General features: G+C 47.3%; 1 protein-coding gene across 3 annotated transcripts in view; it reads right to left on the reverse strand.

The window, feature by feature from the left end:
- The window catches only part of LOC110488756 (fibroblast growth factor 13), a 202976-nt gene that overhangs the window by 92861 nt on the left and 91358 nt on the right, over positions 1-18757 (reverse strand). For 2 of the 3 annotated variants that reach the window (XM_036942898.1, XM_036942897.1), the window contains exon 3: positions 13575-13745. The exons of the other annotated variant lie outside the window; for it this stretch is intronic. In XM_036942898.1, the coding sequence (XP_036798793.1) occupies positions 13575-13745 (171 nt within the window). The remainder of the gene's footprint in view (positions 1-13574; positions 13746-18757) is intronic. 3 annotated transcript variants of the gene reach the window in all.

Consider the following 18757-nt stretch of genomic DNA (forward strand, 5'->3'; position numbering starts at 1 on the left):
TCAAATTGATCAGAAATACAGTGTTGACATTATTAATGCTGTAAACTGTTCTCAGATGTTAGTAAAACTAAATGCATGCTTTTCAACCGATCGCTGCCCGCACCCACCAGCCCGACAGTTCTGACTTAGAATATGTGGACAACTACAAATACCTAGGTGTCTGGTTAGACAGTAAACTCTCAGTCCATACTCACATTAAGCATCTCCAATCCAAAATTAAATCTAGAATCAGCTTCCTATTTCGCAACAAAGCCCCCTTCACTCATGCTGCTAAACATGCTGCTACCCTCGTAAAACTGACTATCCTACCGATCCTTGACTTCGGTGATGTAATTTACAAAATAGTCCCCAACACTCAGCAAATTAGATGTGGTCTATCACAGTGCCATCCATTTTGTCACCAAAGCCCCATATACTATCCACCACTGCGACCTGTAGGCTCTCGTTGGCTGGCCCTCGCTTCATATTCGTCGACAAACGCACTGGCTCCAGGTCATTTATAAGTCTTTGCTCGGAAAAGCCCCACCTTAGCTGTGCTAGCATAATTGCAAAAGGGTTTTCTAATGATCAATTAGCCTTTTAAAATGATAAACTTGGATTAGCTAACACAACGTTCCATTGGAACAGAGGAGTGATGGTTGCTGATAAAAGGCCTCTGTACGCCTATGTAGATATCCTATAAAAACATCTGCCATTTTCAGCTACAATAGTCATTAACAACATTAACAATGTCTACACTGTATTTCTGATCAATTGTATGTTATTTTAATGGGCAGAAAATGTGATTTTCTTTAAAAAACAAGGACATTTCGGGGGGGGGGGGGGGGGGCGAATCAAGTAGTCTGGGTAGTAATTTGATTAGATGTTCTGTTCAGTAGTCTTATGGGTTGGGGGTAGAAGCTGTTTAGAAGCCTCTTGGACATAGACTTGGCGCTCCAGTACCGCTTGCCGTGCAGTAGAAGAGAGAACAGTCTATGACTAGGGTGGCTGGAGTCTTTGACAATTTTTAGGACCTTCTTCTGACACCGCCTGGTATAGAGGTCCTGAGTGGCAGGAAGCTTGGCCCCAGTGAAGTACTGGGCTGTACGCACTACCCTCTGTAGTGCCTTGCGGTCGGAGGATGAGCAGTTGCCATGCCAGGCAGTGATGCAACCAGGATGCTCTCGATGGTGCAGCTGTAGAACCTTTTGAGGATCTGAGAACCATTGCCAAATCTTTTCAGTCTCCTGAGGGGGAATAAGTTTTATCATGCCCTCTTCATGACTGTCTTGGTGTGCTTGGACCAAGTCGCACACGCACAGGCACACACACACACGCACAGGCACACACACACACACACACACACACACACACACACACACACACACACACACAACAGCACAGAGGATACATTGTACACACTGTGTGCTCACCTTGACCCTCACACTACCTCCTTATCCTCTTGTAAGTGCATTGAGGAGATCATGTAATATCCCAGTCAAAGTGCATGTCAGCCCCCTTATTAAGTCAGCATTGATGTGACATTGAGAAAATGTTAGCTGGCTGCCTCCACCACAGCACAGCCTGCCTCCTCTGCAGGGCCCAAACACACACTATCATAAACATCATTTATTCATGCTCCACACACAAATAGCTGCTTTCGCAGAGAGCGAGAAAGAGTATTAACACGCAGTGTTGTCGGAGTGTGTGTGCTCGTGCTTCAAGGGCCCTTTTTGTTTGGCTCTCGTCAACATTGAAGCTGGGGAACGAACGGGACACAGGGAAAGGCATGGTGGGATACGCAGTTATGACACGCTCACACACTGTCCTCCTGAAATGCAATTACTGCACGTCGTCAGTCTTGCGAATGGCAGTAACGCATTACACATTTGGATAGCTGGGTGGGGGGCTGGTGAAGGAAATAGATGAGTGTGTTAGCTCTTGTCGTGTCTCCATCTCCACCTCCACGGCTCAGTGCTCCACTGACAGCTTAGTTTGTCATAAGACACTGACAGTAACTGACAGGCCAGAGTATGTCTGAATGTAAAGCAGTACGGGGGGGGGGGGGGGGGGGTGTTGCGCCAAATGCTGCCTCCCTAACAAATACCGCTCTGTACTCTACAGACACAGAAACAATATTCACCTCGTTGGTCACATTAAGAAAGGGGGGAACTGTTCAAACCTCAACCCAGAGGGACACAACGACTGGAAGAGGTGATTCATGGGGAAAGGGAGGACGACACGGCAGTGACAAGGGCAATAGAACACAGTGACAGAGTTATGACATGGACTCGTCATGATTACTGGCTTCTTTGCGCAGCCTGCTGAGTGCTCCATACATTCTATAGTATAGCCGGTAAATAGAGGAGCCCGGTTTGGGTCTGTATAGGGCAGGGATCATCAACTAGATGCAGCCGTGGGACAATTTTTAATTGAGCAGATGGTCTGGAGCATCATCACAAATAATTAGTAGACTGCAAATTGACCTCAAGAAGCCCAAACGGATCTAATATTTGACTAAAACAATAATTTCAAAGCCTGCTTACATTTGTATACAATCACGTGTCTCTTTATAATGCGTGGAAATACTTGGGAACAGATTACATTTTTTTTTTAAATCACTTGGAGCTGATTGATTCATTTTTTTGCTCAGAAAACATGGGGGGGCCAAATAAAAGCACCCGCGAGCCGCCAGCTGGGGATCCCTGGTATTGACTTTAGTGTGGAGTTGGGGAGGATCAACACAAACCACTGAAATATGGATGGGATGTGTACACAGATCAGCCCCCTGGGCACAACTTTTCATCTAGAGTGGAGAAACAGCGAGAGAAATAGAGGGAGAGATGGAGAGAGGTAAAGAGAACATAGGACAGGGAAAAGGAGATAAGAGAGAGAGAGAGAGAGAGAGAGAGAGAGAGAGAGAAGTAGGGGGTTATAATGAAAGAAAGGAGATAGGAGACAGAGAAACAGACAGCTTGACAGACAGGCTGTGTCGACGAGGGCTTTATGCCCGAGGGGTCTAGGGGACTGGGGCTAGGGAAGAGTGGCTGCCTCCCTACCTGACCCTGTGGGTACTCTATATCCCTCTGATCTCATGCCCTTGGTGAGTCTGATAGAGTCTGATAGTGCAGCAGATGTGATACAGGCTACTGATGTGTTGTTCTGTGAAGCAAGTGTGTGTAATACAGCGTTGTGATGGGGATAACAGTGGGATTAGGTAGAGATAGTACTGAGGTAAGTGCAGCAGAGATAGTACTGAGGTAAGTGCAGCAGACATAGTACTGAAGGGAGTGCAGCAGAGCGAGAGTACTGAGGGGAGTGGAGCAGAGCGAGAGTACTGAGGGGAGTGTAGCATAGATAGTACTGATGTGAGGACGGCAGAGCGATAGTACTGATGTGAGGACGGCAGAGCGAGAGTACTGATGTGAGGACGGCAGAGCGAGAGTACTGAGGGGAGTGCAGCAGAGATAGTACTGATGTGAGTGCAGCAGAGCGATAGTACTGATGTGAGGACGGCAGAGCGAGAGTACTGATGTGAGGACGGCAGAGCGAGAGTACTGAGGGGAGTGCAGCAGAGATAGTACTGATGTGAGTGCAGCAGAGCGATAGTACTGATGTGAGGACGGCAGAGCGAGAGTACTGATGTGAGGACGGCAGAGCGAGAGTACTGAGGGGAGGACGGCAGAGCGAGAGTACTGATGTGAGGACAGCAGAGCGAGAGTACTGAGGGGAGTGTAGCAGAGATAGTACTGAGGGGAGTGCAGCAGAGATAGTACTGATATGAGTGCAGAAGAGCGATAGTACTGATGTGAGGACGGCAGAGCGAGAGTACTGATGTGAGGACGGCAGAGAGAGAGTACTGAGGGGAGTGCAGCAGAGATAGTACTGATGTGAGGGTGGCAGAAAGAATACTGATATGAGGGTGGCAGACAGAGTACTGATGGGAGTGCAGCAGAGATAGTACTGAGGGGAGTGCAGCAGAGCGAGAGTACTGAGGGGAGTGCAGCAGAGATAGTACTGATGTGAGGATGGCAGAGCGAGAGTACTGAGGGGAGTGAAGCAGAGATAGTACTGAGGGGAGTGCAGCAGAGATAGTACTGATGTGAGTGCAGCAGAGCGAGAGTACTGATGTCAGGGTGGCAGAAAGAATACTGATATGAGGGCGGCAGAAAGAGTACTGAAGGGAGGACGGCAGAGCGAGAGTACTGAGGGGAGTGCAGCAGCGATAGTACTGAGGGGAGTGCAGCAGAGATAGTACTGATGTGAGTGCAGCAGAGCGAGAGTACTGATGTCAGGGTGGTAGAAAGAATACTGATATGAGGGCGGCAGAAAGAGTACTGATGGGAGTGCAGCAGCGATAGTACTGGGGGGAGTGTGGCAGAGATAGTACTGAGGGGAGTGCAGCAGAGATAGTACTGATGTGAGTGCGGCAGAGCGAGAGGTCTGATGTGAGTGCGGCAGAGCGAGAGTACTGAGGGGAGTGCAGCAGAGATAGTACTGATGAGAGTGCAGCAGAGCGATAGTACTGATGTGAGGGTGGCAGAAAGAATACTGACATGAGGGTGGCAGAAATAGTACTGATTTGAGTGCAGCAGAGATAGTACTGAGGGGAGTGCAGCAGAGATAGTACTGAGGGGAGTGCAGCAGAGATAGTACTGAGGGGTGTGCAGCAGAGATAGTACTGAGTGAAGTGCAGCAGAGATAGTACTGAGGGGAGTGCAGCAGAGATAGCACTGAGGGGAGTGCAGAACAGATAGTATAGAGGGGAGTGCAGCAGAGATAGTACTGAGGGGAGTCCAGCAGAGATAGTACTGAGGGGAGTGCAGCAGAGATAGTACTGAGGGGAGTGCAGCAGAGATAGTACTGAGGGGAGTGCAGCAGAGGGGAGTGCAGCAGAGATAGTACTGATGTGAGTGCAGCAGAGCGAGAGTACTGATGTCAGGGTGGTAGAAAGAATACTGATACTGAAGGGAGGACGGCAGAGCGAGAGTACTGAGGGGAGTGCAGCAGCGATAGTACTGAGGGGAGTGCAGCAGAGATAGTACTGATGTGAGTGCAGCAGAGCGAGAGTACTGATGTCAGGGTGGTAGAAAGAATACTGATATGAGGGCGGCAGAAAGAGTACTGATGGGAGTGCAGCAGCGATAGTACTGGGGGGAGTGTGGCAGAGATAGTACTGAGGGGAGTGCAGCAGAGATAGTACTGATGTGAGTGCGGCAGAGCGAGAGGTCTGATGTGAGTGCGGCAGAGCGAGAGTACTGAGGGGAGTGCAGCAGAGATAGTACTGATGAGAGTGCAGCAGAGCGATAGTACTGATGTGAGGGTGGCAGAAAGAATACTGACATGAGGGTGGCAGAAATAGTACTGATTTGAGTGCAGCAGAGATAGTACTGAGGGGAGTGCAGCAGAGATAGTACTGAGGGGAGTGCAGCAGAGATAGTACTGAGGGGTGTGCAGCAGAGATAGTACTGAGTGGAGTGCAGCAGAGATAGTACTGAGGGGAGTGCAGCAGAGATAGCACTGAGGGGAGTGCAGAACAGATAGTATAGAGGGGAGTGCAGCAGAGATAGTACTGAGGGGAGTCCAGCAGAGATAGTACTGAGGGGAGTGCAGCAGAGATAGTACTGAGGGGAGTGCAGCAGAGATAGTACTGAGGGGAGTGCAGCAGAGGGGAGTGCAGCAGAGATAGTACTGATGTGAGTGCAGCAGAGCGAGAGTACTGATGTCAGGGTGGTAGAAAGAATACTGATATGAGGGCGGCAGAAAGAGTACTGATGGGAGTGCAGCAGCGATAGTACTGGGGGGAGTGTGGCAGAGATAGTACTGAGGGGAGTGCAGCAGAGATAGTACTGATGTGAGTGCGGCAGAGCGAGAGGTCTGATGTGAGTGCGGCAGAGCGAGAGTACTGAGGGGAGTGCAGCAGAGATAGTACTGATGAGAGTGCAGCAGAGCGATAGTACTGATGTGAGGGTGGCAGAAAGAATACTGACATGAGGGTGGCAGAAATAGTACTGATTTGAGTGCAGCAGAGATAGTACTGAGGGGAGTGCAGCAGAGATAGTACTGAGGGGAGTGCAGCAGAGATAGTACTGAGGGGTGTGCAGCAGAGATAGTACTGAGTGGAGTGCAGCAGAGATAGTACTGAGGGGAGTGCAGCAGAGATAGCACTGAGGGGAGTGCAGAACAGATAGTATAGAGGGGAGTGCAGCAGAGATAGTACTGAGGGGAGTCCAGCAGAGATAGTACTGAGGGGAGTGCAGCAGAGATAGTACTGAGGGGAGTGCAGCAGAGATAGTACTGAGGGGAGTGCAGCAGAGGGGAGTGCAGCAGAGATAGTACTGATGTGAGTGCAGCAGAGCGAGAGTACTGATGTCAGGGTGGTAGAAAGAATACTGATATGAGGGCGGCAGAAAGAGTACTGATGGGAGTGCAGCAGCGATAGTACTGGGGGGAGTGTGGCAGAGATAGTACTGAGGGGAGTGCAGCAGAGATAGTACTGATGTGAGTGCGGCAGAGCGAGAGGTCTGATGTGAGTGCGGCAGAGCGAGAGTACTGAGGGGAGTGCAGCAGAGATAGTACTGATGAGAGTGCAGCAGAGCGATAGTACTGATGTGAGGGTGGCAGAAAGAATACTGACATGAGGGTGGCAGAAATAGTACTGATTTGAGTGCAGCAGAGATAGTACTGAGGGGAGTGCAGCAGAGATAGTACTGAGGGGAGTGCAGCAGAGATAGTACTGAGGGGTGTGCAGCAGAGATAGTACTGAGTGGAGTGCAGCAGAGATAGTACTGAGGGGAGTGCAGCAGAGATAGCACTGAGGGGAGTGCAGAACAGATAGTATAGAGGGGAGTGCAGCAGAGATAGTACTGAGGGGAGTCCAGCAGAGATAGTACTGAGGGGAGTCCAGCAGAGATAGTACTGAGGGGAGTGCAGCAGAGATAGTACTGAGGGGAGTGCAGCAGAGATAGTACTGAGGGGAGTGCAGCAGAGATAGTACTGAGGGGAGTGTGGCAGAGATAGTACTGAGGGGAGTGCAGCAGAGATAGTACTGAGGGGAGTGCAACAGAGATAGTACTGAGGGGAGTGCAGTAGAGATAGTACTGTGGGGAGTGCAGCAGAGATAGTATAGAGGGGAGTGCAGCAGAGATAGTACTGAGGGGAGTCCAGCAGAGATAGTACTGAGGGGAGTGCAGCAGAGCTAGAGTCCTGAGGGGAGTGCAGCAGAGATAGTACTGAGGGGAGTCCAGCAGAGATAGTATAGAGGGGATTGCAGCAGAGATAGTACTGAGGGGAGTCCAGCAGAGATAGTACTGAGGGGAGTGCAGCAGAGATAGTACTGAGGGGAGTCCAGCAGAGATAGTACTGAGGGGAGTGCAGCAGAGCTAGAGTCCTGAGGGGAGTGCAGCAGAGATAGTACTGAAGGGAGTGCAGAAGAGATAGTACTGAAGGGAGTGCAGCAGAGATAGTACTGAGGGGAGTGCAGCAGAGATAGTACTGAGGGGAGTGCAGAAGAGATAGTATTGAGGGGAGTGCAGCAGAGATAGTACTGAGGGGAGTGCAGCAGAGATAGTATTGAGGGGAGTGCAGCATAGATAGTATTGAGGGGAGTGCAGCAGAGATAGTACTGAGGGGAGTGCAGCAGAAAGTGTCCTGATGTGAGTGCGGCAGATATTTAAGAACAACCGAGTGTCCCCTATAATTTCCTGTAACCTCACATCTGCAGAACATTACACATTTCCCCATTCCATGTGTTCTCCATAGTCAGTTAAAGGAGAGCAATTACAAACATCCAAATGTACAACTGGAGCTGGAAAAGACGGCAAATGTCAGTTCGCTCACTGTTGTCATGATGTGTTATTGAAGCTCAGTCTTTGTTGGCAGCAAACAGTGATCCTACTGTATATTGAGTTTCTCATCTCTCTGAAGGACAGACCCTGTTCCGGTACCACTGGAAATACTACACACAGAGTTACTTCAAGAGAGGGTTCTTCAAGGGTTCTTTTATAAGGGTGATGGTTCTACCCCTTAACTTTTTCCACATTTTGTTACGTTACGGCCTTATTTTAAAATTGATTATATCGTTTTTCCCCCTCATTAATCAACACACTATTACCCCATAATGACAAAGCCAAAACAGGTTTATAGAAAGTTTTTGCCAATTTAGAAAAAAACAAAAAACTGAAATATGTCATTTACCCTTTACTCAGTACTTTGTTGAAGCACCTTTTTCAGCGATTACAGCATCGAGTCTTCTTGGGTATGACGCTACAAGCTTGGCACACCTGTATTTGGGAAGATTCTCCCATTCTTCTCTGCAGATCCTCTCAAGCTCTGTCAGGTTGGATTGAGAGTGTCTCTGTATAGCTTCACCTACTCATTCCAGGGTTTTTCTTTATTTTTACTATTTTCTACATTGTACAATAACGGTGAAGACATCAAAACTATGAAATAACACATATGGAATCATGTAGTAACCAAAAAAGTGTTTAACAAATCAAAAAATTCCACTAATTTACTTTTAAGAAGGAACACCTGTTTATTGAAATGTATTCCAGGTGACTACCTCATGAAGCTGGTTGAGAAAATGCCAAGAGTGTGCAAAGCAGTGGGCTTTTGGGGTGGCTATTTGAAGAATCTCAAATATAAAATATATTTGGATTTGTTTAACACTTTTTTGGTGACTACATGATTCCATGCATGTTATTTCATAGTTTTGATGTCTTCAGTATTTTTCTACAATGTAGAAAATAGCAAAAATAAAGAAAAACCCTTGAATGAGTAGGTGTTCTCAAATTTTTGACCAGTAGAATATTTTTAGGTCTCTCCAGAGATGTTTGATCTCTGGTTTAAGTTCGAGCTCTGGATGGGCCACTCAAGGACATTTAAAGACTTGTCCTGAAATGCTCTGGAGCAGCTTTTCATCAAGGATCTCTCTGTACTTTGCTCTGATCATCTTTGCCTCCATCCTGACTAGTCTCCCAGTCCCTGCCGCTGAAAAACGTACCCACAGCATGATGCTGCCACCACCATGCTTCACTGTAGGGATGGTGCCAGGTTTCCTCCAGAAGTGACGCTTGGCATTCAGGCCAAAGAATTCAATCTTGCGTTCATCAGACCAGAAACTCTTGTTTCTCATGGTCTGAGAGTCTTTAGGTGCCTTTTGGCAAACTCCAAGCGGGCTGTCATGTGCCTTTTAATGAGACACTTCCGTCTGGCCAATCTACCATAAAGGCCTGATTGGTGAAGTGCTGCAGAGATGGTTGTTTTTCTGGAAGGTTCTCCCATCTCCACAGAGGAACTCTGGAGCTCTGTCAGAGTGACCATCATCTTCTTGGTCACCTGCCTCACCCAGGCCCTTCTCCCCGGATTGCTCAGTTTGGCTGGGCGGCCAGCTCTGGGAAGATTCTTGGTGGTTCCAAACATCTTCCATTTTCTTGGGGACCTTCAATGTTGCAGACATTTTTTGGTACCCTTCCCCAAATCTGTGCCTCGACACAATCCTGTCTCTGAGCTCTACGGACAATTCCTTTGACCTCATGGCTTGGTTTTTTCTCTGACATGCACTGTCAACTGTGGAACATTATATAGACAGGTGTGTGCCCTTCAAAAACACGTCCAATCAATTTAATTTAACACAAGTGGACTTGTAGAAACATCTCAAGGATGATCAATGGAAACAGGATGCACCTGAGCTCAAATTCAAGTCTAATAGCAAAGGGCCTGAATACTGAATACTTTCATTATGGGGTATTTAGTATAGATTGCTGAGGGGGAAAAAAATATTTTAGCCATTTTAGAATAAGGCTGCAACGTAACAAAATTTGGAAAATGTCAAGGGGTCTGAATACTTTCCGAAGGTGGAACCATGATCACTCAAAGAACCCTTAGAACCCTTAAATGGTTATTTGCAGTTCAGAAAATGGTTCATTATAGCATCATAAACATTGTACTGTATATAGAACCTTCAGAGCATGGTTCTTTATAGAACCTTTAAAAGGGGATTCTATGTAGTACCCCAAAGGGGTCTGCTATCCTTACAAGCCAAATAACCCTTTCTGATACTATATGGAACCCTTTTTGCTAATTATGTAGTACCACTCCAGTACTGTATGTCCAGACAGTGTTCCTGAGAGAGGCAGCTGTGTGTTAGACTGCTGTGTGTTAGGCAGGGGTGGAAAAAGTACCCAATTGTCAAACTTGAGTAAAAGTAAAGATACCTTCATTGAAAATGACTCAAGTAAAAGTCTTAAAGTATTTGGTTTTAAATATACTTAAGTACTGTATCAAAAGTAAATGTAATTGCTAAAATATACTTAAGTCTCAAAAGTAAAAGTATATATAATTTCAATTTCCTTATATAAAGCAAACCAGACAGCATAATTTTCTTGTTTTTTTTTTAATTAAGAAGAGCCAGGGGGCATGCTCCAACACATTTACAAATGAAGCATGTGTGTTTAGTGAGTCCACCAGATCAGAGGCAGTAGCAGTAGCAGTCTTGATAAGTGCGGGAATATGACAATTTTTCTGTCATGCTAAGCATTCAAAATGTAATGAGTACTTTGTTGTATTACGGAAAATGTATGGAGTAAAAAGTACATACTTTTCTTTAGGAATGCAGTGAAGAAAAAGTTGTCAAAAATATAAATACTAAAGTAAAGTACAGATACCCCAAAAAGCTACTCATGAAGTAGTACTTTCAAGTATTATTGTTATTTAAGTAATTTACACCCCTGGTGTTAGGGTAATGCCTGGGAGGGTTCTTTGTACTGAACATAGGGCCATAGCACCGCCACGGACCACGGAACCACATCACATCAGTCTATTAAATGTTAATGACACCCCAGCTAATATGTTACATAAGGCAGCAGTCTCTCTCCCCTCCTTCCTTTGTAAATTCAGTCACGCCACAGTGGAGTTGCAGCCAAACTGAATAATAGATCTGTAGTTCCTCTCTCTCTCTCTCTCTCTCTCTCTCTCTCTCTCTCTCTCTCTGTCTCTCCCTCTCTGTCTCTCCCTCTCCATGTTGAAGAGCAGCCCACTCATCTGATTCAAAAGGGGATTGTTACCTGATGATATCATGTAGCTGTGAGACCACATGACAAACCAGCTTACACTGCAAATGTACTATAACCCACAGGGAATCATCTTGCTTACCAAGCTGTCTGGAAGTCTGAAAAGGAAGGCACCTTCATATTTTGCAATCTTAGTACTCTACTGATGAACGTGGCACAAGCCTCGGGCAATAGACAATCAACCCCTAGTATTAAGCATACATGCACAATGCCTCGGCATGCAGGTGTTAAGAGCACACTAACGTTACTGTACGGTGTCTACCCCTCTCCCCAATGAGCATGACTATACACAGGCAAACCAAACCATCATGCGTCTGCAAGCGCCAGGGAAGGGGGTAGAGAGAGAGAGGAGAGTAGGGGAGAGGGGGAGGACGGAGAGGAGAGAAGGGGGAAGAGGAGAGGGGGAGGACGGAGAGGAGAGAAGGGGGTAGAGAGAGAGGAGTAGGGGAGAGGGGGAGGACGGAGAGGACAGGAGAGAAGGGGGAAGAGGAGAGGGGGAGGACGGAGAGGAGAGAAGGGGGTAGAAAGAGAGGAGAGAGTAGGGGAGAGGGGGAGGACGGAGAGGAGAGAAGGGGGAAGAGGAGAGGGGGAGGATGGAGAGGAGAGAAGGGGGTAGAGAGAGAGAGGAGAGAGTAGGGGAGAGGGGGAGAACGGAGAGGAGAGAAGGGGGTAGAGAGAGGAGAGAGTAGGGGAGAGGGGGAGGACGGAGAGAAGGGGGTAGAGAGAGAGGAGAGTAGGGGAGAGGGGTAGGACGGAGAGGAGAGAAGGGGGTAGAGAGAAAGAGGAGTGAGGGAGGATGGAGAGGAGAGAAGGGGGTAGAGAGAGAGAGGAGAGTAGGGGAGAGGGGGAGGACGGAGAGGAGAGAAGGGGGAAGAGGAGAGGGGGAGGACGGAGAGGAGAGAAGGGGGTAGAGAGAGAGGAGAGAGTAGGGGAGAGGGGGAGGACGGAGAGGAGAGAAGGGGGAAGAGGAGAGGGGGAGGATGGAGAGGAGAGAAGGGGGTAGAAAGAGAGGAGAGAGTAGGGGAGAGGAGAGGGGGAGGATGGAGAGGAGAGAAGGGGGAAGAGGAGAGGGGGAGGACGGAGAGGAGAGAAGGGGGAAGAGGAGAGGGGGAGGATGGAGAGGAGAGAAGGGGGTAGAAAGAGAGGAGAGAGTAGGGGAGAGGAGAGGGGGAGGATGGAGAGGAGAGAAGGGGGTAGAGAGAGAGAGGAGAGTAGGGGAGAGGGGGAGGACGGAGAGGAGAGAAGGGGGAAGAGGAGAGGGGGAGGACGGAGAGGAGGGAAGGGTGTAGAGAGAGAGGAGAGAGTAGGGGAGAGGGGGAGGACGGAGAGGAGAGAAGGGGGAAGAGGAGAGGGGGAGGACGGAGAGGAGAGAAGGGGGTAGAGAGAGAGGAGAGAGTAGGGGAGAGGGGGAGGACAGAGAGGAGAGAAGGGGGAAGAGGAGAGGGGGAGGATGGAGAGGAGAGAAGGGGGTAGAGAGAGAGAGGAGAGAGTAGGGGAGAGGGGGAGAACGGAGAGGAGAGAAGGGGGTAGAGAGAGGAGAGAGTAGGGGAGAGGGGGAGGACGGAGAGAAGGGGGTAGAGAGAGAGGAGAGTAGGGGAGAGGGGTAGGACGGAGAGGAGAGAAGGGGGTAGAGAGAGAGAGGAGAGAGGGAGGATGGAGAGGAGAGAAGAGGGTAGAGAGAGAGGAGAGTAGGGGAGAGGAGGAGGGAGGAAGGAGAGGAGAGAAGGGGGTAGAGAGAGAGAGGAGAGAGTGGGGGAGAGGGGGAGGATGGAGAGGAGAGAAGGGGGTAGAGAGAGAGAGGAGAGAGTAGGGGAGAGGAGAGAAGGGGGTCAGAGAGAGAGGAGAGAGTAGGGGAGAGGAGAGGGGGAGGACGGAGAGGAGAGAAGGGGGAAGAGGAGGACAGGTAGAGAAAGGGGGAGGGGCAGCGAGCGGGAGGAGAGATGGGGAGAAGGAGAAAGAGAGGTGGGGGATCTTGGGCAGGTGGGAGTCGGATAGTTACTTGATAGGTGGGGCACATGCCAATACCGCACTAGCGTTGTCTTACTATGACCCTAATGTGAATATGCTATACGGACAGAGGGATAGGACTGTAGCACAAGTTGCAAGCTTCTTATTTTACGAAGCCTTGTGGTTGAAATAGAAACGCTAAAGTATTGTGGACAGCAGATGCGTCATTCTATAACCCTTCAGGGGGTTTTATTATTTCTTTATTTTGGCTGGAGCATGTGCCCCTGGGTGACAATGACCCAAGTCTGATGTTTGGAGGGGGTTTGGGTGGGCTGTGCTCCACAGGCAAGCATAAGACACACACACACACGCACACACAGACACGCACTATAAGTGAGAGCACGCACAGGACAGATACTTTTAAAAAATAGGACAGGAATGAAAGGAAACTTTGTTTTGAGGAGGAGGGGAGAACTACCAGTTCAGACAGAATATAAGAGAGTGATAGAGAGGGGAAAAGGCAACAAAAAAGGCAACAGATACAAACCAGGGGGGTTGGGGGGGGTGCGGACAAACCTTCAGGCTCTGAGCTCTCTTTGTTGACCACTTGCTTCAGCGGGCAGCAGAAGATTTCGTGACACTTAGCACGAAAGGGGGACCCTTTGCTCCTTAAATCCGCCGATGAATGGACGGAATCCTGCCGCAACATAATGTACTCCTGGGTACCGGGAGCAGCGTCATCCTGGACTGCGGTGGTGCCACAACAGAATGAACTGAGGTTAGGGGAGCGCTCACCACAACACAGTCAGAAGAACAACGCAGGGAAGAAACAAAAGGCATAAGAGAAGACAGCAACAACATCACATCAGCAACCACTAGAGAATTATTGCAACACAACACAGTATTTTACAACAGAGGAAGAGAGAGGAAGAGACAGGAAGAGAGACAGAAAGAGAAAGAGAACAGCAAGCTCACTAAACAACTTAAAAAATGTACCCCTAAAGTAACACCAAGAGAGGGAGGGAGGGAAAGAGAGGAGGAGGAGTACGGGGATAGATAGAGACAAATGGAAGCCAAACGTTATCACTGCGTGTCCCAAGGTCATTCTTAAATCATTCTAGAGTGTGAGAGGTTGGGTAAAGCAAGGCATGCGCGCAGACTGCAGTCTATCATCTGCAAGGTCAATACCAGCAGATCTAAGGTCAGACTGGCGTGCTATTGACCCCAACCAGACAGTGCCCTTTTTAAGGGAAGGCAAGCAAATGCAACGGCATGCGCAGATCCCAGACCATCCAAGCAGAGTGTGGTGGTCCCGGAATGTTTTCATGAAATCAACACATGCAGAGACGATATTATTACAGTGCAGATGATGAATTCTATGAGAAAATGATGGCATCAACTGTGTTTTGTTTTCAGTGGACTGCTGTAGGCCTGTCTGATGTCCACGAGTACATGTCTATAGGATCAGACACATTGTAAATGACCTGGGCAAGATGACTACACCCCATTTGTCTTCTCCTCCACGTGACTGCCTTAGTCACCATCCTCCATTCATCTCTTAAACTGCATATATCCACTTGTACAGACAGGAGAGGCCTACTGATCCACCTGCTCTACACAGCCAGCCTCACGAGCTACTTCCCCCCTAGAGAAAACTGAGTCTAAATTAAGTCTGGGCGAAGTCATTATAATCTATTGTCATCCCGTGTTATGATTTTAGGCTGACATCCAAAAGTCCTCTGTGGTGTACTGGCTCAGTGATAAAGTCTCATCTTCTCTCCTCTCTCTCTCTGCTCAGCTATTAAAAGTAAAACATGAATGAAATATATACAGTTGAAGTCGGAGGTTTACATACACCTTAGCCAAAAACATTTCAACTCAGTTTTTCACAATTTCTGACATTTAATCCGAGTAAAAATTCCCTGTTTTAGGTCAGTTAGGATTCACACTTTATTTTAAGAATGTGAAATGTCAGAATAATAGTAGAGAGAATGATTTATTTCAGCTTTTATTTATTTCGTCACATTCTCAGTGGGTCAGAAGTTTACATACACTCAATTAGTATTTGGTAGCATTGCCTTTAAATTGTTTAACTTGGGTCAAACGTTTCAGGTAGCCTTTCACAACAAGTTGGGTGAATTTTGGCCCATTCCTCCTGATAGAACTGGTGTAACTGAGTCAGGTTTGTAGGCCTCCTTGCTCGCACATGCCTTTTCAGTTCTGCCCACAAATGTTCTATAGGATTGAGGTCAGGGCTTTGTGATGGCCACTCCAATACCTTGACTTTGTTGTCCTTAAGCCATAACTTTGGAAGTATGCTTGGGGTCATTGTCCATTTGGAAGACCCATTTGCAACCAAGCTTTAACTTCCTGACTGATGTCTTGAGATGTTGCTTCAGTATATGCACATAATTTTCCTCCCTCATGATGTCATCTATTTTGTGTGCACCAGTCCCTCCTGCAGCAAAGCACCCCCACAACATGATGCTGCCACCCCCGTGCTTCACGGTTGGGATGGTGTTCTTCGGCTTGCAAGCCTCCCCCTTTTTCCTCCAAACATAACAATTGTCATTATGGCCAAACAGTTATATTTCTGTTTCATCAGACCACATTTCTCCAAAAAGTACGATCTTTGTCCCCATGTGCAGTTTGGCTTTTTTTATGGCGGTTATGGAGCAGTGGATTCTTCCTTGCTGAGTGGCCTTTCAGGTTATGTCGATATAGGACTTATTTTACTGTGGATATAGATACTTTTGTACCTGTTTCCTCCAGCATCTTCACAAGGTCCTTTGCTGTTGTTCTGGGATTGATTTACACTTTTTGCACCAAAGTACGTTCACCTCTAGGAGACAGAATGCGTCTCCTTCCTGAGCGGTATGATGGCTGCGTGGTCCCATGGTGTTTATACTTGCGTACTATTGTTTGTACAGATGAACCTGGTACCTTCAGGCATTTGGAAATTGCTCCCAAGGATGAACCAGACTTGTGGAGGTCTACAATTATTTTATGAGGCCTTGGCTGATTTCTTTTGATTTTTCCATGATGTCAAGGAAAGAGGCACTTTGAAGGTAGGCCTTGAAATACATCCACAGGTACACCTCCAATTGACTCAAATGATGTCAATTAGCCTATCAGAAGCTTCTAAAGCCATGACATCATTTTCTGGAATTTTCCAAGCTGTTTAAATGCACAGTCAACTTAGTGTATGTAAACTTCTGACCCACTGGAATTGTGATGCAGGGAATTATAAGTGAAATAATCTGTCTGTAAACAATTGTTGGAAAAATTACTTGTGTCATGCACAAAGTAAATGTCCTAACCGACTTACCAAAACAGTAGTTTGTTAACAAGAAGTTTGTGGAGAGGTTGAAAAACAAGTTTTAATGACTCCAACCTAAGTGTATATAAACTTCCGACCTCAACTGTATAGAACTGTCAACATGTTTTCTGGTTCTGTTGCCAATGAGCACACTCTCACCCGCCTCCTACCAGCTAACCCTCCAACCGGAGAGCTCGATACGCACACCTGCCGACACGCGCATGTGCACACACTCAAGGAACACACACACACATACAGGCACGCACGCACATGTGCACACAAACGCACAAACACATGAATAAGGCCCCTCTCTCCTCTCCTGTGGGACCAACTCACTGCAGTGAGAAATAAAGGGGGACACAAACACTTTTCGGTCTTTTTAGAAGGACTTAGATAAAACGAGGAGGTAGTGTCCATGGCTCACACAAAGAGGCTGCTCTGCCATACAGAAAAGCATTTCAAAGGTGAGCAATAATTAGTCTTTACACCAGCATTTAGCTCGACTCTGAACAAGGGCACCCAGACTAAACTGAAGACAACATAGAGGTTGACTTTAGTTAATAGCTACAGCTAACGAGTGTCTCTTTTGTTGAGCACCTGTCGAACCCCAGTAAGAGTAGCTGTCGTCATTGGCGTCGGCTAATGGGGATCCTAATAAACCACAGTACACTGTAAAGTGACTCGCGGGTCCATTAGCACACCAATTGATCGCCACTATCCTATTTTTCTCCAGAAACTAGGCCTATATGCCTTTGTCTTAGTGGAGACCACCGCCAACTACTTCCACCTAAATCCTCAACCCAAGATGCTGGTTTCATGACTGGTCAGCACTAAAATAGCAGAAGAGAAAAGCCAGAGTTGAAACTTTCCCTGTGTTTTGGGTAGACAAAAGACACTGAGGAGTGTTAATGCACCTGTTCTGAAACCTGACCTCTTTCCATGCTCCAGAGACAAGCAGTTGGGGGGAAAAAACTTCCATCTTGCTCAGATCCTTCTGTAACATCTAAAAAAAAATGTAAAATATGACAAATTAATTGTTTCCTATTTTATAAATGGACTGTCCAATCAACCAGTTTTATAAATTGTATCTTGAAGATCGTATTGCTCTTTTGAGGCCCTGATAAGGGATCTCTCAGTGCACAGTGGACTCCCCACCCCTCCTCTTTCCCTCTCTATCTGTGAGAAGTGAGAGTGTTGTGAAGTGGCCCTCGTGAAGAACACTCACCCTCTTCACAGACAGCCTGCACTGCCGGGTGCCGGTCACTTCATGCTGTAGTCCAGGGTCCAACTTCACACTGCTCACTGGCACATGTACTAATGCACTCTGCTTTTTCTCTCCCTCTCTCATCTCATCTGCAATGGGTTGAGCTCCACTAACCCAGGTAAGATGGGGGGGGGGGGGCTTGTCTCATCTTGCTTTGAGAGAGAGCCAATAATCTTCCAGAAAACTTTCAGGATCTCATCAGCAGCAATAAAAATGATAGTTGACAGGGGCCAGTGGAACACCTGGGGAGTGGGCATGAGCAATTTACAAGTGGTGGCTCGCAATTTGGACAATTTACTCAAGTCAATAGTTCTTATCCATCAAACAGGAAGGGAGTCAAGCATTTTGCATGATCTGGCTAGAAATCGTTAATCTCTCAAATTAGAATCAAAATTAAGCAAAGAGTTAGGTCTGTAGCCGCAGGTACACATTACTAAAATAGCTTGTGCTCATTGTGGAAATACAAGTGGTTGAATGCCATTGCCTGTCGGGATGCAATATTTATAGTTTGGCGATGTCTCATGATTTTTGCGTAGTTTTATTTTGGTTGTGTTGGGTCACCTTGGCGACAGTGAGCTGAGGTGAACTTGAGGTTTTCTTTGAAGCAGAGAGCGAATGAGCTTGCATATTTTATTCTGGGTCTTTGATCCTCTGTTTCTCCCTCTTTCTCCACAACTCTATCCAATAGGAGTAAAGTAGCTCCCAGGAGTCACATGATCTCCCGGTACCAATCCTCCCTAACTCTAGTCAGGAGATTCATCACCGGAAAAGTGTAGAAACGACTTGAAGTAACCCTCAAAACACATCATATTCCTCCTTTAAGTTGTGAATGCCGTCAGAATTAGGAGCACAAGCTAACTACTGTATGAGATCCTTTGGGAGAGAATACATCTTTTTATGGATATTCACAGCTCAGTCACTGAACGTGAATATCCATCACTGTTTGAATATCAACGACTATCAAGTCAGAGGAAAGTAATAGTCATTGTTGTACACAACTGCCATCTCTAATATAAACACCAAAGAACATAACAAATGTTCTTTAAAAAAGGAATGCCTGCTCGTGTTTTCCTATGGCTAGGGACAGTGTGTGCTGAAACGTCCCCAGCCTCATTCCATTACCACAGAGGCCGTATGATGCAGTGGACAGGACCAAACCATTCCCACTAATGCTGC

The sequence above is a fragment of the Oncorhynchus mykiss genome, chromosome 14, assembly GCF_013265735.2.
Source record: "Oncorhynchus mykiss isolate Arlee chromosome 14, USDA_OmykA_1.1, whole genome shotgun sequence".
Classification (NCBI taxonomy): Eukaryota; Metazoa; Chordata; class Actinopteri; order Salmoniformes; family Salmonidae; genus Oncorhynchus; species Oncorhynchus mykiss.